The 19,180-nt window shown below is 40.6% G+C and overlaps 1 protein-coding gene across 2 annotated transcripts in view; it reads left to right on the top strand.

Annotated features, from left to right (window-relative positions):
• The window catches only part of LOC107383531 (guanine nucleotide-binding protein G(olf) subunit alpha), a 70,543-nt gene that overhangs the window by 26,748 nt on the left and 24,615 nt on the right, over nucleotides 1-19,180 (top strand). Inside the window, exons 1-5 of one of the 2 annotated variants that reach the window (XM_015956209.3) lie at nucleotides 54-393; nucleotides 648-720; nucleotides 1,701-1,755; nucleotides 1,925-2,044; nucleotides 11,382-11,479. In XM_015956209.3, coding sequence (XP_015811695.1) covers nucleotides 255-393; nucleotides 648-720; nucleotides 1,701-1,755; nucleotides 1,925-2,044; nucleotides 11,382-11,479 — 485 coding nt within the window. In that variant the 5' untranslated portion in view covers nucleotides 54-254. Of the gene's footprint in view, nucleotides 1-53; nucleotides 394-647; nucleotides 721-1,700; nucleotides 1,756-1,924; nucleotides 2,045-11,381; nucleotides 11,480-19,180 lie in introns of those variants that run through there. The other variant, XM_015956208.3, reaches the window with a different exon arrangement.

Consider the following 19,180-nt stretch of genomic DNA (forward strand, 5'->3'; position numbering starts at 1 on the left):
CTTTTATATTCGTCGTTTTTCTTCGTCCGCTCGGATGACGGAAGGCTGCGGCTGAAGCGGAATTGTAACGGGAACATATTCCTCCCTCCGACGGAGAAGAAGTCTCGCAGAGATTTCATTTTTTTACCCCTCCCTCCTTTTTATTTTACAGTAGACTCAATCTGGTGTTATTTTTAAACCTCAGTCATCATCCCGAGTGTCTTTTTTTTTAAACAATTATTTTCGACCGATTCCACAAGGAAGGGTGACGGAAGATGGGTTGTTTGGGCAACAGCAAGACAGAAGATCAACGCATCGACGAAAAGGCACAACGAGAAGCTAATAAAAAGATAGAAAAGCAGCTACAAAAGGAACGACAAGCATATAAAGCCACACACAGGCTTTTATTACTCGGTAAGGCTGGTGGAAACGTGATGGCTATCTGAAATGTATGCTAGCCGACCGTTGGGTTAGCGAACACGTAGCCCCGTTTGACAGCGCTAGCTGTAATATGTCATGGGGGTGGATATTGATGGAAGCTCCGGAACCGACCAGAACCAACAGCCTTCGTTTCATAATAATGTCAAGAGAATGTCTTCAGCTTTGTTGTCGGCCTGGTTGTTTAATTTGTGGTGTATTTATTTATTTATTTTTTGTGTGTGTCGAAGGTGCGGGAGAGTCCGGAAAAAGCACCATTGTGAAGCAGATGAGGATTCTACACGTCAACGGCTTCAACGCTGAGTGAGTGCTATTCAGTACGCAACAGTAACGGCTCGAAATTACATTAATACTTATTTTCAATTTTATGGCTTCCATCTTTAATGAGTAACACCGTGGAGGCCAGCGTACGAGCCCGTTGAATGGATTTTCTATCCCCGGACACTGCAGCGCCTGTCGGGCCCAGTGTCAGTCCCCATGCTAATACCTTATTTACCCCCCTCCCTCCCTCCCTTTTAATACCATGTACAGCTGTAAGACCCATATGAGACTCTCTGTGTCACAGTGATGGCAGATAATTTCGTTTGCCTGCTCCATGCAAGGCTGTGGCGGTTGTGATCGACTCGGGCCTTATTGATGATTTGTTTTGCTGCAAGGGCCTGCATGGCATTGATCTTAACTGTGGTCTGTTTTAAAACGGGCCTACAACATGTCAAGAGTCCTGGATCAGGATGGAAATCCTCTTTTATGGAGACAGTTTAAAGTATTTGTCCAGGAGAAGGCAGGATCTAAAGCAAATTTCATATTTATTCACGTAAAAACCTGCCATCAAATTGCCTCATTACTATAATATTTTTAGGTTTGACATGAAGTATATCTTAACATTCAAAAGTTGTATTTGTTCCCAGTTTTGATGTGCACATCTTTAATACCCATGTTACATTTTTCTGTTTAATTCTGCCCTGAATGGGAAAAAAACTTAAGTATTTTGAGGGCAAGTGTTAGTGGCATTATATTTTAAATGGTGAACTTTTGTTTGAGAATGTCGAACATTTTGATTAATATGTGGCTAATTAACATCAAATGTCCTTTAATCACCTATGGATTAGACTTAAAGAGAAAACACAAGGATAGTTTACAAATGCAACCTCATCCTTATAATAAACGTCTATAAAATGACCGTCCAATCTGGTTTTATCTTGGTATTTTGACACTTTTGGTCATTTCCTGTGTCTGATGTTTTTCTACTCCCTGCATAACAACTCTGTTCTGTCTCCATGCAGGGAAAAGAAACAGAAAATACAAGATATTCGGAAAAACGTGAAGGATGCCATAGTGGTGAGTGTCATCTATGCTGCCCACCAAATTTGCTCAGTGACTGTTGTCACAGGGAACCTTTTTGTAATCCCATTTTAATGATTATTATACAAGCCTGTGAGCTTTTCTCTCTTCTTTTTCCTGGTTAATACCTGTTTTTTTTTCCTTTCCTGTTACTTCTGCTTTGTAGACTATAGTGTCTGCGATGAGCACTTTAATACCCCCAGTCCCGCTAGCCAATCCAGAGAACCAGTTCAGAATCGAATACATCAAAAGCATAGCACCACTCTCGGACTTTGACTATCCACAGGTAAGACATCTTATAAACTTTTCTATTTATTCATTTTCTTATTTATCTTTGCCTGTGTGGATGTCAGATGGCATGTGATGATCTGGGTTTGCTCTCTTAGTTAAATGCATGTCCAAAAATGTAGATCTAAGAGACACAGCTCAAAGTTTTTTTTAGCCGGAGCTTTGCTGTGACAGACTCAATGCCCCCCCCCCCCCCATGTTGGAGTGTGAATTCTTAAGAAGTGATGTTTGCATACTTTGGAGAACGGTGGTGATAAAGTAGAATTTCAGGTGTTTGTTGAGGATGTTGAAGCTGATACAGCTGGGAGGACATGGAATTTTTTTTCTGCGTGCGTGTGTGAGAGAGAGAGAGAGATCAGCTATTCAATAGCACAGGGTCCATCCATCCATCCATTGTCTGAACCCGCTTTGTCCACGGGACGACGGACAGTGCCTATCTCCAGCGGTTCATGGGCAATCAGGCAGGGTACACCCTGGACAGAGAGCCAGTCCATCGCAGGGCAACACAGAGATGCACAGGACAAACAATCATGCACACACACACACTCACACCTAAGGGCAATTTAGACCAATTAACCTTACAGTCATGTTTTTGGACTTTGGGAGGAAGCCAGAGTACCCGGAGAGAACCCACGCATGCACAGGGAGAACATGCTAACTCCATGCAGAAAGATCCCAGGCTGGGAAGCGAACCCAGGACCTTCTTGCTGCAAGGCAACAGCTCTAACCACTGCACAGCCCTAGCACAGGGTCATGTGTTGGAAATGTAGATAATGTTTTACATAATTCTGAAAGTCTTCCTTGTTTGACACGGGTTGTGCAGCGCCACACAACATGAATAACAAATTGATACACAGCTATAGATAACTTTTCTCCGGAACCCATCGGAAGTTTTAACTCGTTCTGAAGTGAAAACAGGTTTCATTTCTCGTTGTTGAGAACTTTTGTCCTTTGGGTTTTTGACATGACAACAGTTCATAGATGTTCGCAGGGACGATAAATAAGTGATGTAAAAGCAGCACAACTCACAAAAAACAACCCTGGTTTCATCGTTGATTAAGCCTCCAGTTGATTTGAAAAGATAAATAGCACAAATTTGTATATTACCGTATTTTACAGAGTATAAGCGCAGAACCGGACAGACTATGAAAAAAAGTGCGACTTATAGTCCGGAAAATACAGTATTTAGTCATTTGGTAACCCTTTAAGCTAACGTTAACCCAGTCCCAGACTCTCTAGTGGGACGATTTGCTGCTACTTTCTGTTTCTGCCACTGAAAAGGAAGAATGGTGGCGTTGTTTCTGTGTTACCACCTTGCACGGTGTAGCCCTGTATTTAAAAAGCAAGTCACCCCTTACAAGAAGCGTACTTCACTCCCACTTCATGTTTGAAAAATGCAACAAATGCTGTTGCCTAGCAAACCGAGAGGGTGGAGCCACTAACAAATACACACACTCACGACATTGTGACATCATAATGTACCAGTTTACATCATAGCATACCTCTTAGCCAATAGAGGTGGCAGATTTAAATTCAAATGAGGTGAAGAGTTTTTACCTGACAACGGCACAACACTGACAGTTTCAGGCAGAAAATTTAAATTTTAATTAAATGCACTAAAGTGCAAAACTATTGACTACACATGTCTGCAGCACGATTAGACACACATTTATATAGTTTATCAGAAAAAATAGTTGATTTGGGGGTGACTTGCTCTTTAAGGCCACATCACAAGAACAACCAGCAGAAGAATCTGGGTGTTAATTTCCTGACAGAGCTGCAGTGGCATGTGCGGCTGTGATGCAGTGTTGTGCTATAGGACCAGGGCCGAGTCTGCGTTGAGGTCCCAGGCTCGGTCAGGCCAAAGGGAACAACATGGCTCTATTTGGACCGCCTGGACTCGTCATCAGTCTTGGGCTTCACTTGCACCGTCTATGTCACCACTACATTGTCACTTAGAGCCACTAGGCATCATATCCAAAATCCAGCAGAAACCTGTGGTGTTGTTTTGAAATATGGAAGCACATTTTCCTGGGAAAATTCTGGAGTGATGTCATGACAAGAGGTAGACAAAGCACTGTAGCTCCTAAGGTTTCACTGAATGTAAGGTAGTTGTCCAAGAGTTGTGGTGCTTGGTTAGCGTGCTGTAAGAAAGGATTTTGCCTGGGGTAGCGGCTAATATTGTTATTGATCAATCTAATTATTCTACTATCGGTAATTTTAAACCTCTCATTCAATCTATTTTTTTTTCATTAAGTCTGCTGTGGCCTCTAGTATAAATAAATCTCTTGTGAGTTGTTTTCTGTTTAAAAAAAAAGCTCTGGCGCTCCTGTTTTAGGGGTTAGAGATTGCCGGAAGAGAGGAGTGGAAAACGACAGATTTAGTAGTCTTACTTATTAATGTTCATGATGTGTATATGACTCACCTCTGATTGGTTAACAGCAGCATGACTATTCTGCTGCCTTTGCTGTGGAGTTGCTAACGGTTAACCTTTACCAGCCGAGATGCGGTATGCTCCCTTTTTCTTGTGGGCGGTTCCAAGCCGAGGTGGGCGGGTCCACAATTGCTAATATCCCCTGTGACATGGAGGAGACTGACTTGTGGTGACCTGATTGTTTTGTTGTCCGTTTCTTTCATGTGGCTAATGAAGACGATGGGTTTTGAAGAAATGTTCCGACCGATCGTATTTCAAGAAGACTTATCACACAGTTTCTTGGTGAACCAGACCTTTAATAAGCATATTCTTATTCCTGATTTGGGTTTTTTGTTTTTAATTGGACCAGTTTGTTTAACAAATGAAACAAGACCAGTATTGTGAAGTTATGTCTATTGCTTTATTTGGGTTTGTTAAGCAACAGGTAAAGATAGATTGCCAAGAAACCAGCATGCTTCACCTCCAGTGGGATAATTTTCACACAAACTTTCCTCACATTTAGTTTTATTTGCGCTTTAATAAGGACTTTTTTATTAGACAGCCATTTTAATGTTTTAAGCCTTGTAGTGTTAGTAAGCAGAAGCTCCTACACTAGTTTGGAATAACTGTTGACCCATAGAACAGAAAGCACAAACACAAGCGGCCGTCTATGCAAATGGAAACAAATGCCACAGCAGTGGCAACATTAGCCACTCAACAGTGTCCGTCAACTGAAGTGAACTCATTCAAATGAGCCTTGGCCCCTATTTTTCTATTTTCTTTCTGCTTCAGACATGTTGGACGACTTGCTTAATGTTCTCTTATAAAGTAATTCCTATTCAACTTGACACTGTTAGAAAACCGTTTTTATCTAAACGTGATCTTATTTTCTAATGACGCTCACTGTGGTTGAACCAACCGACTGCTGGTGGTACTGTAAATGTGGTGTTACGTTAAAAAAAAATGTCCTGGCAGCACCTTTCTAACGTCAGGGATCCTCTTGTGTGAAACAGTTTATGTCCTAGAAGTTTGATTCCGTTAGTTAAGCACTTGAGGATCCTTGTTTTGGGGCAAAGAGTGGCTCTGAGGGTCGATCCGGATTTGGAACCACGTTATGAAAGATGTACAGCCTTAAACACGTCACTTGCTCTCCATTTTTTTGCTCTGTTTTTAGGCTAAATTTGTCTGTACTCTATAACTGAAATAACCCATGAAAGTCAGGCCTTGTTGGGTCTGGTGACTGTTATTCAACTCTGACGTTCTCTTCAAGTCTAATAAACGAGGTGATCATCGTATACTAGTGGACTAACTGGTGGTTTGGTGAAGTTTTATGTAGGATTATTTTCCATTGATGAAGGACAAAGATCTCCTAACCTAAAGGATGACTCGTTTACCAGAAGATGTGAAACCAACAGGATTCTGATAAGATGAATTAGAAGAAGGCTGTATAATTGATTGAACTGACATTACATCACCAAATTTCACTTGATTTAACTAATTCTGAGCAGATTTTAGTTCCAGCAGAGCCAATAGAAAATTGGCATCATATGGCTGACACGGGGGGATGCAGACTGGGAAGTCCTAGGAAAGAGTTAAAAGAAGAAAAATCCTTGAGTTAAGGCAAATTCCCTCCTGGTGTTATTCTGTGTTATCAGTTCCTCTGTAGGGCACTGCAGCACACACTACATTTATTGAAAAGTCCAGTGTCACACGCTTCTGTGGAAAAGAGCCCTTAGGACCAGACTCCCCACCTCACTTTTCTCTGCCCCTTCTACCCTCAGCTTCTCATCCTCACTCCTTCAAACACCAGCCATCTCAGTCTGGTCCCTTTCTAGGACCTCAGGCCCTCCTATGTCTGTATAAACGTGGCAAGAACTGTGAATATTTTAACAAAGGAGTATAATTGGTGATGAGGAAATGGATGCAGGCCAGAAAGCCTAATTTTTTTTGTTTTGTTTTTGTTAATCATGATGCGTGATGAAGTCAGTGTATTTACTGTTTTGTGCTACACGCCAGCATATTAATATAGCTTTCTTTGAGACACTGCACCGGATCGGTGGATTTTCCTCCATGTTTTACTCAATCACCGGATCTGCCGAGAGGAGATCTCCCAGAGCATGTGATCATTTATCAGGCTTCTTCCCTCGTTCTTTGTCTGTCTGGTTCGCGGCTACTTTAACCCTCTCCCCAGCCAGCACTGAGTGCAGAGAGTCATGCGGTGGTGCCAGGGTAGAGGAGGAGCCCATCTGAAAGACGTGCTCACAGGAGAGTCGATGAAGAGCCTTCGCCCAATCATCTTCGTTGGGGCACACAGAGATTCCTGGGAAATGTTTCATAGTCATTGATGAGATGTGTTCTCCTTATAATGCTCTCCTTTGTCCAGGCAACAGGAAGTCATTTGGAGAAGTAAAACATGTAAAGTCACTTGATGATTGATGGATTTTGCAAAGCAGTAGAGTAGGTTTATGTATGCTTTAGGAGATTTAGCAAACAGTTTTCTAATTGGAAATGTGGCATAAAAAGGTTTTTGCATTTTTTTTATTTTAGAAAAATGACTAAGGACATCAAAGTGGATGTTTTCAAACCTCATTAAGCAAGTGAATGATGAACTTATGCGAACTCCGTCTATTGCCACTGACGAGGTTTAATTCAGAACACTCTTGTAGTTTATTGTTGGATTTCATGACTTTATGTTAGCCTTTCATTAATAAAAATGAATCTTCATAATTCATTTTCATTTGGACTTTTAAGAAAGCACTTTTGGTCAAGAGTTTCTGCAATAAACTGATGTTCCTAGAAACGTTCCTAGAAAGGCAATTGGAGTGTTCTAAAAGTATATGACATGCGGGTGATTTCAAAAGTAACAAAACTGAAACAAAAACATAGTCTGTTAAGACATCTTATATATGTGAATATTTAGTCTGGCCACAACCATAGACGGAGCTCAGTTGTGGGGTGGAATCTACAGTTGTCTTTCAAACCGTCTCTGCATGTTATTGGATACCAAACAGTGTGACATACTCGTCGCTACGGATCAGTTGACAGGGCAGTCCGCCATACTGTTGAAGAAGATGCAAATACGTTCTTTTTCTAAATAAAAGATTGAGTACCTCTATTTGCTCTTGATTCAAAGAAAAGCCCAAGTGTAAATAGACCAAAATAGATGCCAAAGCCATTTCAAACGAGCCGCTGCCATCTTTGTTTCGCTCAGTCAAATCATCCCACCCACCAAACCTATAAAGCGCTTTGATTGGCAAGGCGTGGGACTGCCGAGGCCTGCTGAGGCTCTAAATGAGCGTGGCTAGACTGACCTGAAATCAAAATCATTTATCTTCCGCTACGGTCTAATAAAAACATGCACAGTGACTAGATTGAATTGATTGTCTCACAAAGATTTTTTTCCCCAAAAATAAAAACACAACTAATAGGAATAAATAATGCAATAAATAACATTAGTTGTGTAGTGCAATAAGGAGCCTAAATCTCCTCCCTTTCAGGTCCACTCATGGGTCCTGGAAGAACATAAAAAAAAATGAATGCAAGTCATCGGGGCTAAAAGAGCTATTTTCTAATCCACTTTGCCTTATGCCCTGAATCGCACATATGTTGTACTTCAGTTTAAAATGATGTGTTTTGACCACGCCAGTCAAGTACTTTAAAAATAATCAGCCTGCAAAAACTCACTGTAATTACAGTGACTACAATTCAGGCATCATCACGTCGCATATATGATGTGTCACCACAGCCCTAGCGTAGCTACTACTTCATGGCCAGATTTCTGTTGGTTCTTTCCTCCTGAAGGAAGGTGCCGAAGTTTACTGAACTAGGAGCCATTTTTCCTCTGCTCTTCTCCGTGTCTGGTTCAATGACACGTTCAATTTGGTGATACACATTTGTAGTCTTGGATGTATTTTCACACACAACCTAAAATTACTTTTCCCTGTTCAAAAATAAGCGCTTTCTTGGTATCAAAATGCACCTTTAAAATTCAGACATCATATGTGAAATCCATGGAAAATAACTAATGGGGTTAGAAAATAGTGTTTTTAGCCCCATTGACTTGCATTCATTTGTTTTTGTTTTTTTGTTCTTCTGGGGACCCGATGTTCGAAAGAAGATGGGCGTGACTCAGTGCCAGTTTCACACTGGAAGCGGTGCAGAGCGGTTTACTCGCGAACTTCAACGCGGTCCTTTTTGCACCGGTAGAGTCTTGCCAGCGGCACGGCTTCCTTGCTGTGCTCTTCGCTGGACTCGCGAAATTACAAGATCACTCGAGACTTCAGGTCACGGTTTGTTTATGCAATTTATCATTCACTTGCTTAATCAGGTTTGTGCTCTTTCTCGACCACTTCATCTTTGTGAATGGGTGATTCTTGTGAGTGACGAGCTCTCCTCGTCCTCTGTTTTTTTTTTTTTTTTTGCGTAAACCGCACTCTCATGCCCTCTAGTGGCACTATTAAAGCAATTGCTGTTGCTGTGGGGAATTTACTTCCTGATTCCCAGTGTGCTTAGAGGCATGTAGGTGTGGTGTAGCTGAACCGTGAGTGAGAGGGAACCGTCTGTTCTTGATCCAACTCATGAACAGGCATGGAAACTGTTCTGTTGTTCTTTACTCCTGTCAGTACCGCCTCAACGCATTTAACTGCAACCTTATAACACAAACATATTTGAATGAAGTGAACACCAATTAACCGGGTAACATTATCGTAACCAGATATAACTTTTATGGCAGTTAATCGGTTAACTGTGGACATCCCTAGCATCTGTGCCCTTGGATTTCTGGGTACAACTTTACAGCTGATAAGAAATGCAGGTAAAGGTGTAATTTACACTCATGATTAGTAAACTCCGGTTCATATTGCTCAGTCAGTTGAAGTGGTGCATGATGGCAACAATTGCTGTCTGTGGGCAAGAGTTTAGTTGCCTTCTAAGTGAAGAGTGGTGTGATGTGAAGCTAAAACCTCAGATCTGCAGGCAGATAATCTGCAGTTTTAACGCTTAACACAATTAAATGATGATGCTTTAAACCAGTCTGTTCAAATGAAATATAAGTACAATGTAACTAGTCATGATAGGTTCCTTTTGCTTAACAACAATGAAAGAAATGTCCTGCATGTGTGACTTTGTGTGCAAGTCTCATCACGATGTAGCAACCTGCTGTCATTTCCATGTGATTCACAGAACGATCTCGCAGAAAGACACATCGTTCCGTTATGGTGTTTATAAAAGCAGCATCATGGTAATGGATTCTTCATCTGATGCTGGATCAGTTCTGAGATTGTTCCCAATATCAAATGCACCAAAAGACCTGATTGAATGAACTTTTCATCTCATTTCTCATCTTCCTCCAACTACGAACAGTTCTTGAACAGCTTTGGCAAAACAAATAGGTTTGACTAGCGGTTAGCAACGTTTATCATACCACTTGAATTTTTTAATTAAAGACATCTGTTTAGACCTTAATTTTGTTAGAAATGGGTGAAAGGGTATGTGAATGGATGAGTGATTCACTGTAATGTGAAGTGCTTTGGAGTAAAAATTGGGTCTAAAATACATGGGAGCAAGTCTAAGTCTCTGGGCGACACCATAATAGACACTAGGGGTTGTATTAACTTGTCGGCTTCACTGCTCTGTAGTGACTTTTTATGCCTTTTGTAGACTAGTCGCTTTCACGTGATAATGACCAACAAGATGCAGTCCTCGGAAAAGACAGCAGGTGATGAGGCCACGACGCGCTGTGCTAGAGCGTCGGTATCTGACGCCCGCGGTAAAACGGACATTTGAACGAATTTTGACCTTTACCCTTTTGCAATCTAACCTCCCCCTCACCCCCATCCTAACCTTAACCAGCTTGCGCATGCAAAGCTCTGATTGTTGATGCGCTCCAGACATCTGCGTCCTGAGCACAGCCACAGTAACGTTATCAAATTAAGTGTCGCCACCTCAAAAACAAATTGAACACGCAATTGTTTATGTTGGCTCATTTCCTTTTATGTTTTCTGACTTTTATTTGTGCCTGATGTGTTTCGCTGCTGTGGAGCGGAGCGCATCACCTGTTTCGTCGTCCGGTGATTTCACTTCATTGGTGCGGCCGGCGCGCAGCGCGCATTCCGCTGTTTTTGCGGTCGGTAGATCTTTTAGAACTGCAGTTCAAAGGTAACTCATAAGGTGAATATATATGAACCCAGGTAGCAGTTTTTCTTTAGGATTGAGAGGAGATCCAGGAAGATAATAAACAGACAGGACAGAAAAATAGTCAAATAAAAACAAGTTAGTTTTTGTACCTGGTGGTTGCAACAAACAGACACCATTGAAGGTAATCAGAAGTGAGGAACAGAAAATGAAATAATTATTTAAATGTTTAGAGCAGCAGGAACTCTGAGAGGCTGCAGGCATACCAGTGAGTTTGTGGCCACTGCGCAGGGGGAGGGCTGAAACAAGATGCAGAAACTACCGTTGTTAAAAGAAATGTGTTTAACTTAGAACATGTGGGCGCAATTTTAATTGTCAAAAACTCCAGCGAACCAACCCGCTTCAGTTGTATGACGTCATCAACGACTAGTCACAGTCGACTCGATTTTCATTACTTGACTGTCTACTTTAAAAAAAATAAGTCATGCAGCCCCTATTAGACACAATGTTTCCTTCTACGGGAGTCCACATGGACAAACCACATTTGCTGATTCGTAACAAGCGGTTAAAAAACTTTTTACACATTTACCTCTTTGCTCATTGGCAGTGATTAAAGGGAGTCTGGAGTGCTTGTCATTTTGCTGGAGGTTGAACGATCTGACCGAAGAAGTCTTTCGAAAATCGCGCTTCCAGGGATTTTTGACCCTAATGGCCATCTGTTGGTATGGTCTTGCTTGAACACAAAAATAATGTTTGCCGATGTTTCCCCCCCCCCCCCCTTTTTTTTTAGGAATTCTTTGATCATGCAAAGAAGCTGTGGGACGATGAAGGAGTGAAGGCATGCTTTGAGAGGTCCAATGAATACCAGCTCATCGACTGCGCACAATAGTAAGTTTTAAGTTAAAATACTGTGTGTGTGTGTGTGTGTGTGTGTGTGTCACCTTGAGCCTCTGTGAGCTCCTGCTCTATGAACTTTGTTGTTTGTGCTGTTATAAAACCCAGAAAGTTGGATAAGTCGGGTCTGTTTTCTAACCTTTGCTGGCTGGAAGCTCCAGTTGTACCCTTGTTTGTCTTCTTCACGTCCTGTTTGAGGTTAAGTCTACGCTGTGTGCACTGGTGTCAGGTCATATATGGCTGGGATGTGTTTGCTCTGGGTGTGGCAAGTCAGACAACAATTGTAGTCATCCTTTGGAAAATTATTCATATATCTCCCCATGTCAGCGTGTTTGACACATCTCCATGGCAATATGCAAAGCTTGGCACGACCTGTACTAAAAGCATTGAGCTAATTCAAAATGCCATAGCAGTGAAACGGTCAGCGGTAAACAACATTACAATGTTAAAATCCTATTCTTGAGCTGACAGGGGTTTTCCAGCTTTATTTTTTAGAATGATGCTGGTGTTTACTGTGCTGCTTTGGCTGGGAAACAAATTAAGTAAATCGTGATTTTACTTTGACCATCATTGTTAAGTTATCTTGGTACCTTAGATGTTGTAGTTGGGGAACACTGCTATGATAACTGCAGTGAACCAAGGGGCCCCAGACTGGAAGTCTCGTACAGTACATTGGACACAGTGAAGGGCCCTTCTTTTGACTGTAAAAGGAAGTTTGGACATGTAAAGTGACTCACTGATTACAGCTCTCTCCTCCTGCTCCCCCTCTTATTTCACATGTAAATAAGTAGACATGTACATGGAGCAGTCCCATTGGAAGTTGACCCCTCCTATCCCCTAAGGTTGGGCTCTTTTATCTCCAAAGGGTTTGGTCAAGGACGCAGTCTTTTTCTTAATTGAGTTTTTAATCTTCCTACATTTTCTCTCTCTAAAAAACCTAAACCTTTTACTAAATAATGCATTTTTTGTCTAATCCTCTCTGGTTGTAGTGCCTGTTAGCTGCTGCCATAGAAAAGCAAGTTGAGCGAAGTCAGGTGATGTTAGAAAGTCACATGAATCTGTAAGGTGGAGTTGAAACAATCCATGGCCTGTGTTTGTCTCTCTTTACTCCTAAGTCTGTGTCAGAGTACAATCTGAGTTTTAAAAAACACAGATTGGATTAATTTCAGTCGGTATTCCAGTATCTCAGTGACATCATATAATTTTCTACTGTTGTAAAAATTTCAAATCTTTATCACTTCTTTTTTACAACACTGTAAAAGCAGTGCCTTTCTGGATGTTGAAATCCGAAGGAGTATTCTGCATTGCAACTCAAATCATTACTATCAGTGTGAGCTGGAGCACTGATAATACGGCTGTCCTGTGACATGAGCAAACATTAACAGAGCAGAACAAAGACAATGAATGAAGGCCTCATTGTGAGTGTTCAGGTGTGCACACTGTTTATTTTAATGTAGTTGTTCTGTTTTCTGTCCTACGTCTGCTCTAGGAAAGCCAAAATCCTCCCAAATGACTGATGCTTCAGTCTCTCTTTTCCCCCTGAGATTCCTTATATTATTCATACTAAATTAAATGGTAAAACATTTGGTTATAACTGCCTATTAGATTGCTGCTCATAAGAAGCACAAGTGTTTGACCATCAATTTAATTTAAATATGAATAATAGTTTACAACTTGGACATTTTGGTTCCAAATTGAGGTTAGATTGGAGTTTAAATTCCTCCAGTAGTCAGTTTTCTTGTTTTTTTAGAAAGTGTGGGGGAAAATCTTTATCTACATTTATTTGCAATCAGTCTGGCATCAGTTAAAAAGGCCCAGTGACTAAATACCTGCTTCTCCTATGTGTTTAGACTGAAGTCTGGAAATCATCAGACAACACAACCTTTCCACCTGCTTCCTCTTTCTAATTTAACTTGAACTTACTCTGTGAATGAAGGGCATTAACAGATACTCTGTCCCACCTGGCAGCAGACCGGTCTGTGTGTAAAGCCTCACATAGAAGCCTATTGTTAGTGATACACTCACTCACTCTAACTGGAAGCACCGATAGATGAGTTGAGCTGCCAAATAGGTTCAAAGGAAGGGAGCAAAGTTCACCACGTTGATCGCTGGTTGTGTTAAAGCAAGCAAAAGCATTGTTTTGTTTCTATGGGAGTTAAGTTATTTCTTTAGTTCTTGCTACTATTTGGTTAATCTTACATTTAGAGCAAGGTGCATTAATTTTATTTTTGATTATTGTCTTTCTTAGTTTTGATTTGTTTGAATCTATTGATGACTTATTTCCATTTATAAAGCTGGCTTTTTTAAAGATTGTGAATGTGATAGGACTGCTTTCAGTCACTGAGTGAATTAAAGCGGATCTGACCTACATAAATGGGGGTGTATAGGAGGAACGGACTGGTAGTCATAGCCTTACGTGCTAACAGTCGGATATTTTGTAGTAAAAACTCAAAAAGCAATGGCATTCTGCGAAAACGTTAAATGAGTCCGAAGTTTTAGACGAGGATGATTTCATAAAGATAAATTCAAAGTGTTTTATCTTTTGTGCACATTCTCAAAATCAGCTATTTTGATAGTGATGTGATTATTAACCAGTTATACCAAACAAGTGCTCAGATATAATCATTAACTGAAACAGAATCAGCTGTGTAGGAGGCTTGCTTGAAAGTGAGCGAGGAACGACCAGATCAAACCTACGTGAAGTTGTAGAAGGTTTCATGTCACAGATCAAACACCACAGAGGCTCTAGGTAGATACACTGCAGGAGTGAGGTCTCTTCCAGACAAAAATTCAAGATCTTAGAAGGAGCAGAAAGAAGTGCAGTGATGAGAACTGTATAGATGCTGAAGAGTTGGCTGAAGAATCATCTTCTTGTTTGTCTATGGCAGAAGGCGGTTTGTTTGTGGATGGTTGGGAGAGGAGGACAGTGTCTGTGTGTTTTCTGCATGTTTAAAGAGACAATGTGTAGTTTGTCTGGAAACATCCATTAAAATGTTGTTGAGAATGAATGATATGATGCCCAGTTGTTGAAAAATATTGACGGCTTCATAACGTATAACCATAAAAATAAGGTCTAAAATACATGGGGGCGGGTCTAAGTCTCTGGGCAACGCCATATTTGTTGCCATGTTTCCTTCCACGGGAGCCTGTGAGGACAAATGCATTTACTGATTTGTAACAAACAGTTACAAAACTTTCATCATTCTTAAATGTTGATGTTTTACACATTTACCTCCTAAATTGTTGCCAGTGATGAAAGGGAGTCTGATGTGCTCGTTACTTTGCTAAAGTTTGCACCCCCCAGGGCCTTTTTGACCCTAATGGACATCCGTTGGTAAGGCTTTACTCCAACACAAAAATACTGCTTGCTTTTAACGATTTAGGTATCTACTGCCCCCATTGCCAGGAAAAAGACACACTGTCACTTTAATGCTGCATTTCTGCATGTTGAGAATTTGGTCTGAATCACGTCAGTGCTAGAAAACACAAGCAGATATTATCCATCATGTAGTCTTAGTGATATGGTTGATTGTGCCTAAATTTACTCTACAGCAGGTCAACAACCTCAAAGACAGCAAACATTATTATAAACCAAGTTCAGCATAAAAGAGAACAAGGAGACGAGGAGGTGGTGGTAGGTCCGGCAGTGGTAGCAAACTGCTGTTTCTGAAATTATTTTGAGGGAGAGGAACTGGAGCCATCCTTCATCCATAGAAGATCCATAGGTTAGCTCTGCAACTTACCTGCCAAGTTCCTCCAAAAACCGTGTTTCAAGTAAAAGAAGGCAAAGGCTGGTCTCACCCATACTACATTTTCTTTTCTCATTCACTGAACTACATTAATTGCTTAAAAATTACCATAAATAAATATATTTGTGAAAACCTTCTTCAAGCACAGCTTTTTTCCACACTAGCCTTGGGATTTTTATGCTGCGCCTGTAGCCCATATTTAGATTTAGTTAAAACAGACATTTTACTTCTGCTGCTTCATCTGTGTTGCCCTTCACAGACCTTGCTCCACTGCAGATATTTTTCCAGCAGGCTAGCTGGCCCATTGGACACAAGCACAGGAAATAAGTACAGGCCGATGGCGAGAGCTTGTTATGCCAAAGAGCATGTCCATATATATCGATGCTTTCGGAATCCTGTCACCCATCGATCCGCCCTCTGCATTGCACATTTATACGTTTTAAGAACACAGATATGTGTCTGCCAGTTGATTGATTATGAGCTATTTTCAGCTGTGGCTGGCTAGTTCCATTGCTGTGCCTTGGATGTGTGAACGGCAAAATCAAACACGTAAATCTGACCTCCCAAGCCTAGTCCCAGGAAACTCCGTGGTGTACGTGTGCCTATGGAGTGATGGCTAGGAAGCTGCTCTTGATGGTCGTAGTGCTGGAGTCAAAGAACGTTACTGAACAAACAAGGCTATGAAACAGCTGAGTGACACTCAACTGTGGTTTATTCTCGCAGCCAAATGAGGCCCGGGACAAAGATAGAGTTGATGCTGGGTCAGATACGGGGTACACTTGGGTTGGAGCTCTTTTTAGATCAACTCTTCAAAACTAATTTAGGAAATTCTGATTGTATAATAAGAATTGTACATCACATCATAGACCATACTGATTAACATCAACCTTTAGAAGGTCATTGCAGTTACCAAATTAGTTCATTTGCTTTGCTTAATGCATGAAACTTTTTCATACATGTATAACATTAGTAGGTTTGGGCCTGTAATCATATTACCCTACTTTAATCACGCCGCATAGCCAAAATAACTTTAAACAGTCATTTCCCTAGCTGATTTCCATAAGTTTGTTTGGAAATTTTACACAGTGTTCTTTTGTTTAAAGAATGTAACCATTTATTATCATTTCAAGAATACGGTTGGCAACAGATGATAAAACTGATGGAGTGTCTAAGCATCCTTAATGTTGTTGCACACTGCTTCCAGTTTTTAGATGTTAGGAGCTTCCTCTATCTGTACAAAAATACTCCACAACATTCAGCTGGCTGAAAACCCTGATCCACTCTGGTCTTTTTTAAGTCACTGCTCAAGACTCACTACTATTCACTGGCTTTTAACACTGACTGATTATTCTTATCCACTCCTGTTTTTAAACAGTGTTGTGTTATATGTAAAGAATGGGTAGTCTACATCTTACTTATGAACGATAAAATGTGAGATTCCATAGAAATATGAAATATCAATCTGATGGATCTTTGAATATTTTAACCAGAAGATCAGAACATTTTATTGCAGGGATTAAGTGACACTTTGTACAAGGAAAGAGAGAGTCAGGTTTAAAATAGTTAAGAAATTTATTGCTACACAATTTAAACAAGACTAGCTTAAACACTCTGTGTACTGATGGAACTAGGGTAGAGTGAGACGTGAAATGAACGATGGTGTGTGTGGGGAATGTGATTCAGAACCAGCGGATCCGGAAAAGCAGTTAGTTCTGAGTGGGAGTGAATGTTTCGCTCTAAACTTTAGTTGGAGATTTATAACACACATGAAACGCAATCTGTCGGTCTACGTACCCCAGGGGGAGCCCTTCTTGGACCCTCCTTGGTACCGAAGCCGGTAGAAAAGCAGCGGTGCCAACCAAACTAGTCTTGGAATGCTTCCAGGTCACGACAGGTTATCACTGGCATCTCCGAGACCCTGAAGGGGTCGTGATGTTCAGCTTTTATTCTGAAGGAGCCGTTGCGGTCAGGTGTAACTTGCAACAGATTTTATCCAGCTTGTCGAGGTACTTTTTGGCTGAAGAAGAAGCCCGGATGACCTGTCCGAGGCTTCTCTAGAACGCTTGAACTCAAGAAAAGGTGGCATGGAATAGTTTTTATAATTGTCATATTTTGGTTTACTGGCGAATCAGAATTTGACATGGAAAAGAGGGTTACACAAACACCACTGATAACCATGCCTTGCACCAGAAACAAAGATTCTGATTGGTTCAGACAAAAGGTAATGTGTCGTGTGGCTTTAGCATTACGTGTCATTAGTGTTTAGTGCAAATGTCCAAGATTATAATAACTTGTAAAATACTACTGATCACAGGATTATAATATTAAGTAATAACATTGTCATTTCACAGATTGATTGTACATCGGGCTCACATTATTATTGGTAATAACAAAGTTGTGGATTATGTGTTTATCAAAATAGTTCTTCGTCTTGAGCTTTAACAAAGATGAAGCAGTTCAGATGAGCAGAGTGCATGAAAGACCTTTGCCACTATCCCATGTAGATTAGAGATCATTGACCTTTAGGTCAAAAACAGGGCATTCATGATGCTACATTTATTTATTTTACAATGTTTTTGTATGTTTTAATATATTATCCATGTTTTTACAGTTTTTAATTATGCCGTTATGTTTTTATCAGTGTGTGAAGCACTTTGGTTGACAGTGTTGTGTATAAAGTGCTATATAAATAAAGGTGGATTGGATTGGAGGAAAACGTGCATCATGCACTGTAACTAACCAGATCTGTGGATGCCCTACTTACACAAATGACAGGACCCAAAGAATTTGATGCCAGACACTTGAGGATTTATTCATTGGTCTTCATGCCCCAAAAGGTCAGAGCTCTGGACCAGTAATGTAATGGCTGACTGTTGTATGTTTTAAAAACTGACTTTAAACCAAGTTTAACGATGGTACGTAATAAAAATGGACAAAGGACGAAAGATCCGGATTTACAGTTGTCCAGATGAGCCCTGTACACCATGGTCTGGGTAGATATGTTTGGATTGGTCTACTTTTTGGTCCATCTGTGGACGGCCATGGTGCTGGGCTTTTGTGCTGGTCACGGGACTCTGTCACCAGCCATGTTGCCACTGACACACACATCTGGAACAGTAAAGTTCCAAGAATGGTCGGCATTGTCAGCCATTCCTTGCCCTGGAGGGCCTACAGAAAGAGGCTACACTTCACAAATGCATCCTCCTCAATAAGGTGCTCTTCTGTTCATGGAAGAGCCCATGAGAGCGATATTTATATACTGGCTGTGTGTCATTATTTGTGTCACAAGTAAAGAGCTTTTAGCTGGCCTCAACAACTGTATAAAAACAATTAGTGTAAATCTCATTCAGGGTGTTTCTTATTATTATTATCTGATCTCACCTGTCAGTTCATTTTTCTGCTTTACCGTGCTATTAAAGCATCCTATTTTCTTAACATTTGTTTGATTTTCTGCCCTATTTTGTCAGTTTAAGTAGTCCCAAACTTTACAAGATTGCCTTATTGATTGAATTTAGGTGGTACACAGTGAAAAGTTTAAGCAGAATCCCAGCTAAACAAATGTTTTAAATGCCCACTTGGCAAAACAACTGCCAAACAAAAAACTGCCTTTTTAGGCTGCTAAACAAATTGTATTTGACAAAAAAGGTAGGGAAAAAAGACAGGATTAAAAATATAAGGACCCCTCATGGGTCTTAAAAAGGTGCCTGATCAGAGCATGCACAGTAGATATAGAAAATAATTAACCCTATGAAAGACTCTTAAATGGAAACACAAACAAAAATTGTATTTTACCAGCTTTACTTATCCATTGTAATCTATAACATCAGTTGAAAGATATAAAAGTTACTGCTCAAGAAGAAGAAAAAAAAAAACCAACTACAAGGAATACTGAGAATAATAAAGGATCCCCCCTACTCCCCCAGCCCCCCAAACAATACTTATAACT

The sequence above is a fragment of the Nothobranchius furzeri genome, chromosome 11 (genome assembly GCF_043380555.1).
Source record: "Nothobranchius furzeri strain GRZ-AD chromosome 11, NfurGRZ-RIMD1, whole genome shotgun sequence".
NCBI lineage: Eukaryota > Metazoa > Chordata > Actinopteri > Cyprinodontiformes > Nothobranchiidae > Nothobranchius > Nothobranchius furzeri.